The sequence below is a fragment of the Arthroderma uncinatum genome (assembly GCF_011692745.1).
Source record: "Arthroderma uncinatum strain CBS 119779 chromosome Unknown scaffold3, whole genome shotgun sequence".
Taxonomy (NCBI): domain Eukaryota; kingdom Fungi; phylum Ascomycota; class Eurotiomycetes; order Onygenales; family Arthrodermataceae; genus Arthroderma; species Arthroderma uncinatum.
Window position 1 is genome coordinate 2,630,652 of NW_022983865.1, and position 14,258 is coordinate 2,644,909.

Consider the following 14,258-nt stretch of genomic DNA (forward strand, 5'->3'; position numbering starts at 1 on the left):
TGGCGAGCAGAGCTTCCTCTTTTATATATAGCAACCCCATGATATTATTCTTGACTATCTCTTTTCTTCCCTTTCTGGTTAATAAGTTGAGTCTATTTATATATGTATATAGTGTATCGGTTCAGAAGTAGCCATGTATATATATTGCGTTCGTTTAAGAGTTTCGTCTATTGTATTAATTCGCTTCACCACGCTATTCGTAACGATCAATATGTCACGTTAGATCATACTGGTGATATTTTTCTTAGGTTTATGTACAGAGTTAACAAACTATCTAAATGGAATTATTTGTTTATGGCAGAATACAGTAACAAGTTTATTCTCTTTCCAATGAAACGGATATTAAAAACCCAACTAAGACCGAGAAACAAAAACAGCGAGCAAGAAGTACATCAACGGCTAAAGAAAGACGGTGGAACATCTCAAATAGTCACTCATAAGAAGCATTGCAAATTGTGTCCATTGATCATTTGGTTTTGAAGAATACTTTACAACACACGTCCGGCAGAGCTTGCAGTGCTTCGGTCTTTGGTGGTTACTTTCCTCAGCGCCCTCCCTGCCTGGATATCTCCTAGCAAAGCACCTCGTCCCATGCCTGGTGGACCACCTGCGCCAGGGCCAGGGGCTGGTGGCGGAGGTGGTGGTGGAGGAGGCGGAGGAGGCGGCGGAGCGGCACCTGGTGGAGGTGGTGGCGCGGAAGTTGGAGGGCCCATATCTGGGAGTGGAGGTGCGGGCGGAGGCATTGACGGAGCTTCTTGTGTCTCTTCCTGTGCTTGCTCAGTGGGCAGTGGGGGAGCAGGCATTGGAGGTGCAGGAGGAGGGGCTACTGGGCTTTGAGCGACTGGTGGCGTGGGAGTCTTGGATTCTTGGGGTTCATCCATTGCGCTTAGAGGACGTGGTGGCGCCATGGTGCCGAAGAGGATGCTGGCAAGCTGCTTAGCGCTTCCACCGCCCACTCGGTCATCATCGTCATCAGACTCGTTATCTGATTCAGCCACAGACCAGTCGTCGTCCTCCTCAGGGCGAGCTCGCGATTTACGTTCGAGAGGTCCAGGAAGAGTGGCGTCGCCTGTTGCAAATGCTGATTTAGCGTTATCTTGAGCAAGGCGGTGGAATGGGTTGGTGGATTGGGAGTCTTGGGCTGCTTGTGCTGGCGGTTCAGGAGCATGGGACTCGGATGACTGGCTTAGTTGGCGGAAATAGGGGTTCCTTGACTCCGTTTCAGGGATGGCCTTTGTCATTACTGGCTCAACGACAGGATCAGGAGATTGAACTCGGATCGGTTCCTCTGGATACTCCTCGTGCCTGATAGTAGGAATAGGTACTGGAGGCGCTGCAGTGGGAGGAGGTGGAATAGAAGCCCTTGGTTGCTCGAAAACTTGGCTTTGGGTAGGCGTGGTATCCTGAGGTGTGATAAACTCGGGCCCATCTTCGTCGGAAGAAGATTCTTCGTCTCCAAGGTTCTCCAACTGTCGTTGCAGTTCACGTTCTCTTTCTTGAGCGGCTTCCAACTCAGCTCGTTGGGCTGCAAGTTTAGCCTCTTTCTCCTTTGCTTCTTGCTCAGCCTGCTGTTTACGGCGCTTCTGCTCCTGTTTCTTGATCTTGCCCTGGCGGACTTGCTCTTCCAATGCCTTTAGTCGGGCCTGAGCCGCTTCCTTCTCGCGTGCGAGAGCTTCCTCTTGCCTCCTTGTTTCATCTCTGTAAAATTCGTGGGTTAGAACTAGTAAAATTATCACAATTTTGTGGCATGACTTACTCTAGCTGCTCTGTCTCTGCCTCCTGAGCCTGTTGTTCTTGTCTAAGGGCGGCTTCTTGCTCTTCTTTAGCTCTGAAAGCCAGAGCCTCCTCCTCGGCTTTTCTCGTATCGTTTTGCTCCGAGGAATCTGACCTGACCTTTCGGGATGGAGGAGGCGGTGGTGCCTTCTTTGGTCCACCCTTAGCTGGTGGAGGTGCAGGGGCTTGCTCGTTCTCCAGCCTCCTTAGCCTTTCTTGCTCACGCTTAGCATCCTCTTCCTCGGCACGCTGAAGCCTTTCTTCTCTTTCTTTCTTCTCACGCTCTTGTCGTTCCATGAAGGACTCACCGGCATCTGCAGGCTTGAGCCCAGCAGCAGCCATTCGTTCGGCAATACGACGTTGAGCTCGCTCCCTGGCGGCTGCCACCCGCTGCTCGTGTGTAGATCCAGCGAGCGACGGCGATTGAGATGAAGAACGGGGTTCGGGGCTAGGTTTCGGCAGGGTATCAGAGGAGTTTGCGTATTGGTTTGAGCCGCCCATTCCACGGCTGGATTGCTCCCTATAATAAATCGATTAGCTTGATAGATCAGATAAAATTGAAGGTGGGTGTTACTGACTCTTCCTTTCTAACCTTTGCAGTCTTACGATTGCGTTGAAGGTCATAAATGAGGTCTCTAATTTGATCCTCAACCCCAAGGGCCTCCTCCCAGCGTCGTCGTTCATGTTCGCGAGTAGAATTCTCATCCTCTCCTTTAAGACTGTCCTCAAGACTAGCTGAGAACTCCTTGACACTCTCCTCAACATCTTTGGTCATGGCCTCGTTACGCTCACGCTCAGCGTTAACTTTGCTTCTCTCCTCTTCCAATCTGCGAGCAGCGGCACCTTCATCAGCAGCAGCAGGGGCTGGTCGACCTGCTAATTCTGCAGCCCTAGCTTGCATTCTTGCGCGAGCACGAGCTTTGATACGATCGCTCTCAGTGATTGCGCCGCCTGGTCCGGTACCAATGATATCCAGGGCACTTCCTGGATTTTCCTTGGCATCCTTCAATCTGAAGAGCTCAAGCTTGCAATCTGCGATAGCCCGCTCGGCCTTACGAACGTTAGAAGCCAATTCAGGTAGTTGATCCTGGTAAGACTGAAGTTGACGACGCATGGAGCGACGCTCAGCGCTAGAGTCCACGTTTCTGAATGAAGCTTTCGGGTCAGTATCGATGTCGTCCTGTACCCGTCTGATTCTATCCATAAGCGACTCTGCCTCCCTTCTATCCCTGCGATCAAGTGCCTGCTCCTCTTCGGCATGGCTCTCGTCCCTGAAATCAGTGGCATCAAGCATGATTTTGGTTTCGCGGATTTTCTTCTTCAATTGCTCAACGGATAAGTCATCTTCTGACCTCTCCGACTGCACAGACGAGGAGGGCGACGGGGTACGGCCAGCTCCAATGCGACGACGAGCACTAGACTTGTAGCCAACGGCATCATCATTGTTCTTGAAAACGGTAGCATCTTTCCTGCCGTATCCAGCGCCACCTGAACCTGAATTAAAAGAGTGTGTCTTCAAATAACTGACACCAGTCTTTTGTGGCTGCAAGAACGCGCCGGAAGATTTCCTAGCCTCCGCATCCTGGGAGAGCATCGACTTGACGGCCCCAATTGAGTCGTTGAGGTTGCGAGTGGAAGGCGGCACTAGTTCTGGGGGAAGTCTGTTTGGAATAGGATAGCCGTTGAGTTTTCTGTAAATGAGATGCATGGCCACGGCAAACTCGTCTTTGTTCAAACGACCTCTATTATTGGGATCTGAAAGAGTCCAGATTTGTTCAAGATGTTGGCGATCCAGTCCACTTTGGCCCATAATCTCAATAGCAACGTCTCCGCCGATAAACCCCTTTCCTAGACCATCCCACGCACGGAATAGTTCGTCGTAAATCCTTTTCTCGTCCTTGGTTACGGCCCATGGAATCGTAGCATTCCCAGAAAGGCCTGCAGTAGTAAATCCGCCTTCCCTGCCTGCTTGCGGCATGAGTCTCTGTTGCAAGGCTTCAATATTCGGTAATCCAGTTGCCGGTGCATTGACAAATCCCCACTGGCCAGGCATTCCCGTCGGTTGGGCGGTTAAGGGCGCAGGAGCTAGACCGGAGGCGAATCCAGTTGGCATCGGAGGCATTGGTGGCCGTGGACCCGAATACCCTGTAGCTTGAGGATTCGGTGGCATGCCCGTTTGTTGCGGTCGTAGGCCACCTGGGTATCCCGTGGGTTGGGGCTGCATGGCGTTCTGCGGCTGAAACCCTGTTGCCTGGTTGTAGAAACCCGTTGGCTGGGCAGTTAATTGTGAGAGGAGCTGCGAGTTAGAGGCCTGCTGGGGCTGCGGCTGTTGTGGTGCGGGAGGAGCAGAAGTATTCTGCATTAATGGCTGATCGAAATTGGGAGCGTTCGATCGCGGGGCGGCCGGCGCTGGCTGATCGTCTGGCACAGCAAAGGATATAATATCGACCATGCCCGAGACCTCGTTCTTGATCCGGTCAGGGAGAGACGACGGGAGATCGCGTCCAGTTATTCGGAGATTGCAGAGGTACATCGCCAGCGCAAACTCGGGGAACATGAGGCGTCCTGACTTGGTAGTGTCCGAAAGCATCCTGAAGATCGTTAACCAGGCGCATTGACGGGGAGTGGAAGTGACCTCACGTACCATATCTTGGAGAGCTCGCTGCCTGGCAGCTTGGATCTTAAAAGTAGATCTCTCGCAGTTTCACCTATAATGTCCCGCGAACGTCAATTCCGTCTCTCTCCCTTGACAGCGCCAATAGCCCGTAATACGGATCATAACTCACCATCCAAAGACTGGGAATCCCCCACAGCAAACTTGAAAAGCTGTTCAAACTTCGCCTGATCCTGCACCGTGATAAAAGAGAGTCGCATAGGCGGTATCTTCGACCCGGCATGCGCATTTCGTGGTGGAGCAGCGGGGGTCTGTCCCGGGACGTTTTGGAACGACTGTGCTATTTGCGACGAGGTTTGGCCGGTGGGCTGCGGTACTTGGTTGGTTTGTTGCGGAACCTGTAAACCCGGTGTCTGCTGTGTATGATAGCCGGTCATCTGCGGCGGTTGGAGGGAGGATTGAAAGGGGGCCTGCTGCTGCTGATGGAGTTGCTGCTGAGGCTGCTGCATGGCGCCGGGGAAACCGGTCGCCTGGGGTTGAAGCTGGGGCATGCCATAGCCAGTCGGCTGAGGCATGAAACCTCCAGGCTGTTGCTGTTGCTGCTGCTGGGGTTGCTGCTGCTGGAAGCCCGGGAATTGCTGCTGTTGCTGGCCACCATACTGCGGCTGCTGGCCCGGCTGGCCGGTAGGAAACGAATACATTACACCAGTATAAGAGAACAATTAGAGGGTAAATTAAGAATTAACAATAAGCAAAAGAAGAAACCGAGAGAACGGAGGGAGAAAAGGAGCGTTGCGAAGGAAGACGGTGGTTGTGCAGCCTCTTGTTAGCGTTGTATCTATGAGTTGACGACGCCCGGAGAGAAGGTGAGGTTGCCTACGCCCAAAGCGGCAAAACTTCACGCCGCTCGAAACGTCTTGGCGTTTTTGCCCGTTGACATTCACTACGAAAGAAGATGAAGAGAATCTCTGATATTAAAAAGATAGCTGGTCCGCAGGTGAAAGAGACAGCCAGAGGATAGAAATATAGAGTCAAAATTGCCTTAACCCCCCGAGGACACCAGGAACAAAGTAATCATCATCCGTAAAGCAGCATAAATAGCCCCCATCGTGCTAAATCTATTCTCACGAAGGAGTGGACAGGTTTAGAGGCCGTTGGGTGCGTCGTGCTGCTGTGCGCCGGCACCGACCATCTTGCGCAACTCATACTCCTTGGTGAATTCACGGCTCAGCGTTCCGAGGTCTTTCACTAGGTCGTGGCAGGCTGTGAGGACGGCGTCTTTGGGCGTGATTTGACCATCGGTCTGGACGCGAAGGAGGACTTTGTGTACCAGTGGATGCGGGATCTGCTTGAGTGAGTATATAATGGCATAGCAGCATGGTTGGGCAACTTAACATACCTTGTATCCGGAGAAAAGGACATGCGGGCTCTGAAGGAGACGAGATCGGATCATGTTTCCCAGAGTATGATCCTCTTTGTTGAATGTAAATATGGCAGTGGAAGGGACACCTGGCATGAGTTAGAGCAGTCTTATGCTGTAGGTGGCTCAACGTAACGTACGAGTATCAATTTCAATTTCGACCTTCTTCTCCCCAGGCCCGAGAACGAACGACTCGAATCTGAAATGTGCCAGGTTAGTTATGGGTCAAATATATCATTCTCGACAGCAAATTAGAAATATAACAGATCAGTGGGGCATTATTCAAAGCATGGCAGACAGAAGAGTAAAATGATCGCTGAAAAGGAGTAAAACAGATGTCGAACCTCGAAATCAGGTCCCTGTGAGGGCGAACTTGGGTACGGCAAGGATTCTGGCGGTAACTTGCGCAGGAAGAGTCAAAATAGAAGCGATCGAGATCACCTCGCTTCCGCTCCCTCTCAGGCTCTTCATCCGCCATCGTTACAAGATTTGTGTAGACGTTGCAAGCAAAGATCAAGACAAGCAGAGAGCAGGACAATGTGCAAGGAAGATGTTGTTAAGAGAGAGAGAAAGAGAGAGAGAGAGAGAGAGGGGAAAAAAAGAGAGAAATGTAACAAAAGTAGTCATGATATAAAGATGCAGGCCCGGCCAGAAAGCAGTGACTAGCATACAATCGGCAACGACAGAAAGGCATGAACAGATATGAACAGGCAGAGGATGCAGTCAAAGAAGACAGTCTAGCATAGAGAGCAAGTATACAATGCTTTAAAAACCTCGTACTGCATAATTTAGGGATGAAAAGGGGTATATTCGACGGCCCATCTTTCCGTAGCAAATAGCAAGCCCATCGAAAACGAAACAGATGAAAAATCCTTACCGATCTGGAGCGTTCATGTTGTTGTCGTAGAAAAGGAGGCGTGAGTTGAAGGAATACTAAAAGACCAGAGGTAAACACCGCCCTTCCGCCGGGGAGGGATGTCGATGTCGATGCTGGATATATGGAGAGCCCTGTCCAAGAAGCCGGAGACCACGGGAAATAGAGGCGAAGTAGGAGGTCAGGATATAGGAAGTCCGAGGGATTAAGGTGAAATAAGGGCCAGTTGAGAGATAGGAATAGGGATATGCGGTATGTGCTGGTTTGAACCCGGGCGATATAAATGGCAAGATAGATTAAATGTGTGGTGAGAGCTTGGCGTGGTGTTCACTTTTTCTCTTTCTTTATAGCTTTGTGTTGTTTGTGAGTATGGGATGTACCCTGCAGTGTGGGTATGGCCGTGTAGAGACTAATCAAGACAGTTGTGAGGAATATATCCAGACATCCAGAGTTGCTTCTCTCGTTCTCTTTCGATCTTCACTTTCCTTTCCCATGATGCAACAAAGATGGAAGTTTTAGCTTGGTCAGATCACGTGATCACTCAACTTCAACTTCGCCATTTGACATGGACATAGACTCGACATATTCATGGCCAGTGATATATATATCCTATCTATTTAAGAACATCTTGGGGAGTCGAGGTTATATTATGCGTCTGATGATGTTTAATTACAGGATAATAGCCTTGTTACTTTGTTTTCGCTGATAAGAGCTACGTGATATAAGAAAGAGATGAAAGATTGGACTCCCCGATATAGTAAAAGTGTTGAGGATTAAAGACGAAGAAAGATGCCTGGAGTATCAGGGATACGAAGGACTATAGACCTACGAAGCATGCATCGATATCGCCGGGCCCATAAACTCCGTGGTCAGGACAGGGGCAGGAAGACACCTCACAAGCCTTCATAGATCAGTACGACCATGATGCGCCCCTGACTCAAACCGCCTGAGTTCGTCGGAAGAAGGGAACTCGCCGTGATAATGTAAATCTATACTTTTGATACTCTCAGCGTCATCTGGTGCTGCATAAACTAGCCGAGGCAGTTCTGTTAGCTAGTAACTAGTAGTTAATAGTTTGAACAGTAACTATGACGTCTATTATTAGAAGAAGGAGAAGTACATCTACACTACACCGACATCATCATCTAGCACATAAATCTGGCCACCCTTGCATGAAAGTGGTGAAGGGCGCACTATTTGATCCCGCGAAGCTTTGCGTCGGCGCCTCACCGGCCGGGATAGCAATCGGTGGACCCAAACAGGTTCGGACAGACGCCGTGCTTATATATCAATCTCACTTAGATACCTTCAGCAGCTCGCGAGGATTCCGTCGTCAGCTATATACGAAAGACGTACCTGCATGGTGATATTGATCGGATATACGGCATGAGAAGTCTATATATACCATACAACTAACCACCGCGCTTCTATATCACTACACCACACTTCTAACCATCACCAAACAAGATATAATATACAATATACCCACCATGTCCTTCCTCAAGAAAGACTACCCCTGGATCCAGCTGCCCTTGATAACATGCGCGCCCATGCTGTTCGCCGCAACGGGTGAGCTGGCCGCTGCCGTCTCTGCGGCCGGCGGTATCGGATTCATCGGCATTGGCTTCAAGGAAGAAGACTTGGAAACTCAGCTATCTCAAGCCACTCGCCATTTCCAAACCACTCATAAAGACGTTAAAATGGCCACTACATCACCGGAAGTTCTACCGGTGGGAGTCGGGTTTCTGAACTGGGGCGCGAACCTCGACGCTGCACTGCCGGCTATCAAGAAACATGTTCCGGCCGCAGTATGGTTATTTGGAGTAGCAAAGGAGACCATGATCTCCGTTTACGGATCGTGGATTACTCGCGTACGCGAAGTGACTGGTGGATGCACCAAGGTTTGGGTTCAAGTTGGTTCGGTGGCGGATGCACTGCATATGACTGTTGATATGAAGGATAGCAACTCGGTTCCAGACGTGCTAGTTCTCCAGGGTGTGGACGCAGGTGGTCATGGCCTCAAACATGGAGCCGGAATCATTACTCTCATGCCCGAGGTGCGAGATACATTGGCATCAAAGGGGTTCCCTGATATTCCACTCATAGCTGCCGGAGGTATCAGTGATGGTCGAGGGGTTGCAGCGTCTCTATGTCTGGGTGCCGATGGAATATGTATGGGAACGCGGTTCCTGGCTTGTTCACAGACAGCAATAACGCAAGGATATCGAAATGAGATACTCCGTGCCAGCGATGGTGGTCGAAGCACGGTTCGAAGCACGGTGTATGATCGGGTAAGAGGATATGTGGAATGGCCTGAAGAGTACGATGGGCGAGGGGTTACGAATCAAAGCTACTTTGACGAACAGAAAGGTATGGAAGACGAAGAGAATAGGAAGTTATATGAGGCAGAGAAGCAGAAGGGGGATGCTGGTTGGGGTGTTGGAGGTAGGATGACCACGTACGCCGGGACGGGCGTAGGGTTAGTCAAGACCGTAGAAAGTGCAGAGGAAATAGTTCGCAAGACCAGAGAGGAGGCGAAGAAGATAATTAAATGCGACTAGAGATGAGAGAGATATGAGATTAATAATGACATTATTTCCATGCTTTTCTGATTCTTGTATTCTTACGTACATGAGTGAATTGTAATTATGAACTTGGGGAATGAGAACCACAAACTCCGGTCCGAGAATAATAACGCCAGAAAGAAAAGCACAAGCAAACAAGAAAGTATCTGAAAGGAGGAAACAAGGTCGAAAAAATTCGAGTTAAAGATTAAAGCTAGTATCCGTACATTTGTGTGTGATGGTTCTGGTTCTGGTTCGTTTTGAGGGGCCCGTAGTGTGCGATTAAAGGGGTAGGTGAGTAAATATGATATAGTATAAAAATGCAACGCCGAGAAAGAAGCAAAGCAGAGTAAGACAAGTCAGGTAAGCAAAGGGGATGATTAAACGCGGTATAAAAGGGTGAAAATGGGGTGGAAAAGAAGAACAAAAGCATCAACTGAAATACATGAACGGGATTTTTTATGTGTTTCCAAGCAAGTAACGTACTCGAAATATCACCTTCCCCAATTACGCTTCACCTCATCATCTCATCGCATCTCATCGCATCTCATATCTTGCCATCGTCCGTTAGGTTGGTAGGCAAGCCGCTGAAAAAAAGGCCAAGATTGGAAGTCATTGATTGGTTATATGGCCGTAGGGTGAACATAGTCGCCCAAAGTCCCCGCATGATCATCCCCACCACCACGTCGGAACTTCCAGCCGGTCTTCTTCTTTTCGCGATTCTTCATCATCTCTGCCCATGCCTTTTCGTCATCTTCGTCCTCGTCGCCTGCACCAGCTGCGGGGGTTGGTAGGCCGGCAACAGAGGCCCGACTACTATTTCCTCCTAGCAAGGGGGACAGACGACGGAACATTGAACTGACAGGACGAATTGTGGGGGTTGTTTCTGACGTCGAGGGCGTGATTGTGCTGAGATTTGTGTTTGATTTGTTCGCGGCTGAGAGACCGATGGGGGGTGGTCGTTCTTCTGTCCATGGTCGTAGTGTGGAGGTGGTGAATGTGGATGAGCGATTAGCCCCAGCGTTGGAGTTGGATTGTTGTGCGATTGTTGAAACCGGACGGTATCTAGATGCGGCGCCTATGTTGCTGCGTTCCGATGGTGCAACGGATGGTGCGTAGCCTGTTCCTCCCATACCCAATCCCATACCTAGAGACGGACCGCCCATATCTGGAGTCATTAGGAATGATGCGCGGTTTCCCGGCATCTGTCCTGGAGCCCATGAACCGCCAGATGTAGATGGATCGAGCATGCTTAATGTTCGATGATCGACCTGCGGTGGTCCGCGATAGTGAGATGGGTTGGAAACCATCGAGAATGGTCGTTGGTTGGGGTTTGGCGGCTGCAGTAGGGACGATGTGCTGGCGTTCGGGTTGGCAGCTGGTATTTGCATTGGCATCTGACCGGGCATTTGGCCTGGGAATGGAGGCATCTGTTGCTGTTGGCCTGGTGCTTGCGTGCCCTGCATTTGCATCATTTGCTGCATCCATTGCATCTGCACCTGCATCATCTGTGTCATTTGCTGCGAGACTTGCATCTGCGTTTGGTCGGCTGGAGATCCAACGCTACCGGCCTGAGGGAACGGATGATGGTGATGATGCGGGTTCACAGTTCCAGCTTGTCCAATCAAGCCGTTTGCATGCATACCATTCGGCAGACCTCCCTGAGCAGCCTGAGCCTGCTGCTGTTGCTGAAGCTGTCCCAATAACCCGCCCATCTGCATCTGTGGCTGCGGAGTGAGGAAGTTGGTGTTGTGCATCTGTGGCATGCCCATATCGTACACACCCTGAGCATTGGGGCTACCACGACGCATTGCGCGCGCCCGTTCTTCAGATGCAATGACACCCACCAAGCCGCCCGGTGGAAGACCCGGTGGTCCCAAGTTTACAGTGTTTAGGTTTACACCCGGAGCACCGCCACCGAGAGCTAATGATTCGCGGTGTGAAGGGTTAACGAGGCTGGCGCCAAAGTATGGGTCCTTGGGCAAGTTGCGGGCGAAGACGGGGAGGGTGCTTCGCTTAGTTGAGCCGGATGGCGCTCCGTCCGGCGTCCCAGCGATGGAGGCTGGGCCAGCCTGGTATGCGGCGTTCAGGTTGGGGTTTGAGCGTGACAAGGCCAGGTGGGAAGGTGGACGATTGCGGTGTGGGAAGCCATGGGCTGCGAGGATGCCGAGTGGTACATCGTCATCATCGTCGCCGTCGGAGGGAGTAGATTTCGCGGGACCAGCTCCTGGAAACAGGCCCGGGGACAAGCCCGGAGACGTCGATGCCGTGGTGGTGGTTGTTTCCATGGGATCCAGGACGGATCTGCGATTCTGGTTGGTGGTAAGATGGGTAATTGACTCCGAGCTACCGGCAGCGTCGTTGATGTTGCTCTTCTTCTGTTCACCCGTAATTTTCATCATCTGCTGTCTGTAAACCGACAAATGAGCTTCCTGCTTCTTCCTCTGCGCCGCAGCCTGCTTCCTCTTCTCAGCCTCATCCTCATCATCTTCGCTGTCCACCTCGTCCTCCTCGTCGGAACTATGTTCACTAGGGGCTCGCTGAGCCTGTTGCTGTTGGTACCTTTCGAACTGTGCAGGTGTCATTACTTTGTTTACCGGCTTGGCCGCAGCGAGCGAGGCTTCGTATCGGGAGGCCAGGGAAGCGTTGGCGGCCATTCCGTTGCTATCGTGGTTTTGGCGGAGCGGAGAGTGATGATGGTGACGTGGAACGTGGGTGAAGTCCTTGTCACTGGAGAACAGGGAGGAAACCTCCGGATCACGAAGCGGCGGGCTCATCGTGTTCCTCTCTCTCTCCGAGGAGTAGATGTTGGGCGTGGAGCGCGAGTTGGGCATGTAGGCTGCTCTAGGCTTGGGGCTGGGCTCGGATAGCTCGACGTCCCGTAATTGGCTGGCTAGTTGTTGAGAGAGGGTGTAGTCGTCAGCCGCAATCAGACTGTCGCGAGAAGTCTGGCTGTGATTCGAAGAGAGTGGAGAGAGAGGAGACGGAGACACTCGTTTGTCTTTGGCGGGGACACTGGGAGCAGGTCGGCCGGGCTATACACTCGATTAGTATCTTTGAGTATATTCAATAGCAGCCGGGAGAGAAGGGCCCTCTTACCTGTGGCAGGTTAGTGATGTTATCCAAGACCCTGCTACGTCGTTTATCCACTCCAACGCCTTCAAAGATGTTTCCCATCTCACCGGCACCCTCGAGGTTCAGATCAGTCTCCATCAGCTTTGGAGGCGTGGCGGTGCTGGTGGTACTGTTTGTCATGGCCCGCTCTCTATTAGTGCTTTCCGACTTTCTCGGTATCGACGTCTTGGAGGCCTTGGAGCCAAACGAGAATGTGCGTCCGGAAGCGCGAATGGAGAAGGCGAACGGGCTCTCCGGGATGGGGGGCACCGGTATGCCATCGTGGGGTGAGTGGTCCGTAGAAGACGGCAATGTCGACGAGGAGCTGTATCTGGCCGAGGAGGCGCTTGAATTATCGTATGGCTTGCTCGAGCTCCCATTCGAGCCGTTCAGCTTGCCGTTTCTCCCATTGATGTGGGAAGCTGTGTTTGTAGTCGTAGCCGGAGCAGGTTTCTCGATTCCGGCGAAGATGTTGTCTGGATCCGGGTCCTCTGACGCCCGTGGCCGCGCCGCGGACTGCTTGAGAGCCGTGACCGAGTCGAACGAATGGCTTGCGCGATGTGACGGCCGCTCGAAGACGCGAAACGAGGGCTCGGCGGCGGGAGTGGGAGCGGTCGTCTCGTCCAATGTGTTGCCAGAGGACTTGCGGCGGCCGAAGCCGGGGATCTTGATAGGCATGGAGTTGGACTGTGATTATTCCGGCCGGAGCGAGTATGTCAGGTGAAAGAGAGTATGCTAGGTGCAAGATGAGAGAGAAGAGAGGAGAGGTCTATGAAGAGTTAGCAACGGTCAATTCACTGACAACAAGCCGTCTGTCCTGCCGAGCTGGTCTCTATGTGTATCTGAGACATGTCCTGCAGCACCTGCAGCTGAGCCACCACCGCCAGACAAAGAGTAGACAGTGTAGAGCAGTAACAGGATAATAAGATGACAATAAACAGCAGACTGAGATAGACCAAGATGAGGGAGAGGGAGAGACCAAGATGAGGGAGAGGGAGAGACCAAGAGGGAGGGAGGAGGGAGACCAACCTGATTAGAATGTCTCAGCAGGCATGAGTGCTAAGTGAGAAGCGAAAAAGACAAACAGACAAGAAGCAGAGATAATAACGACAGGAATAACAATGATTAAGAATAAGAAGACGCAGACAAGACAAAGATGCAGATGGTGCTGGTGAAGGAAGAAGCGACGTCGAGGAAGAAGTTCTGAAGATGAAGAACCAGGGGCCAGGACCAGGGCCAGGGGACGAGTCGCCGTGGCTCCGTATATATACAGCACAACAGAACAGCAGATAACACGACAGAAAAGACGAGAAGAAGAGATGAAGAGAAGAGGAAAAGAGAGAGAAGTCAGGAGTCGCGATGTCGATGTTGATGTTCGGTTTTGGTGGTGGCGAGCGGATCTCAACTCGAGCGCAGCAACAGTTTCATCAAGATGCTGTCACTGTCACCGTAACCGCCGCTGATATCACGCTGGGGGACTATCACTGTTTCCTGTCAATGCTACTGTCATCAATACGTCTCTCCTCTGCCTGCGCAGAAGCACGCAGTCTGCTCCCTGCTCGTCGCCATCGTCTCCATCTACGTAACTATCGAGCTGGCCTGGTATATTGCTTTTTCCCAGACAATGGCATTGAAGAACCACGATCGCCGGCGATCCAACTTCAACTTCGAGACGCCATGCCCAGTAGTCCAGTAGCTTTGGCTGGCTTGTGCGACGGGGCAGCCTGCTGGCGTTGTCGACGTGCTGTCGCTATATCTAGGCTGATATACCATCTCACGCTACGTGTCTCCAGTTAGGCTATCCAAGGCAGAGGCATGAGGCATCGACGTGAAGACATCGATGAAGGGATGAGGCATCGATGTGAAGAGATGGTGGAAACTTCCCGAGCCTAGTTACGC

At 51.5% G+C, this 14,258-nt stretch overlaps 4 protein-coding genes across 4 annotated transcripts; 1 reads left to right on the forward strand and 3 right to left on the reverse strand.

The window, feature by feature from the left end:
• Positions 1-488: 488 nt before the first annotated feature.
• Positions 489-4,824, reverse strand: GIQ15_04547 (DUF1720 domain-containing protein; the record flags this gene model as incomplete). Its single annotated transcript, XM_033551964.1, has 5 exons — positions 489-1,698; positions 1,757-2,293; positions 2,352-4,364; positions 4,418-4,481; positions 4,560-4,824. 5 exons carry the CDS (start codon positions 4,822-4,824, stop codon positions 489-491), a joined length of 4,089 nt encoding a protein of 1,362 aa, XP_033405694.1.
• Positions 4,825-5,531: 707 nt separating this feature from the next.
• Positions 5,532-6,285, reverse strand: GIQ15_04548 (DNA-directed RNA polymerase II; the record flags this gene model as incomplete). Its single annotated transcript, XM_033551965.1, has 4 exons — positions 5,532-5,732; positions 5,787-5,896; positions 5,948-6,006; positions 6,152-6,285. 4 exons carry the CDS (start codon positions 6,283-6,285, stop codon positions 5,532-5,534), a joined length of 504 nt encoding a protein of 167 aa, XP_033405695.1.
• Positions 6,286-8,171: 1,886 nt separating this feature from the next.
• On the forward strand, positions 8,172-9,242 carry GIQ15_04549 (2-nitropropane dioxygenase; the record flags this gene model as incomplete). The annotated part of the gene is made up of 1 exon (XM_033551966.1): positions 8,172-9,242. One exon carries the CDS (start codon positions 8,172-8,174, stop codon positions 9,240-9,242), a length of 1,071 nt encoding a protein of 356 aa, XP_033405696.1.
• A 626-nt stretch (positions 9,243-9,868) lies between these two features.
• Positions 9,869-13,037, reverse strand: GIQ15_04550 (uncharacterized protein; the record flags this gene model as incomplete). Its single annotated transcript, XM_033551967.1, has 2 exons — positions 9,869-12,280; positions 12,345-13,037. 2 exons carry the CDS (start codon positions 13,035-13,037, stop codon positions 9,869-9,871), a joined length of 3,105 nt encoding a protein of 1,034 aa, XP_033405697.1.
• Between the last annotated feature and the right edge of the window lie 1,221 nt (positions 13,038-14,258).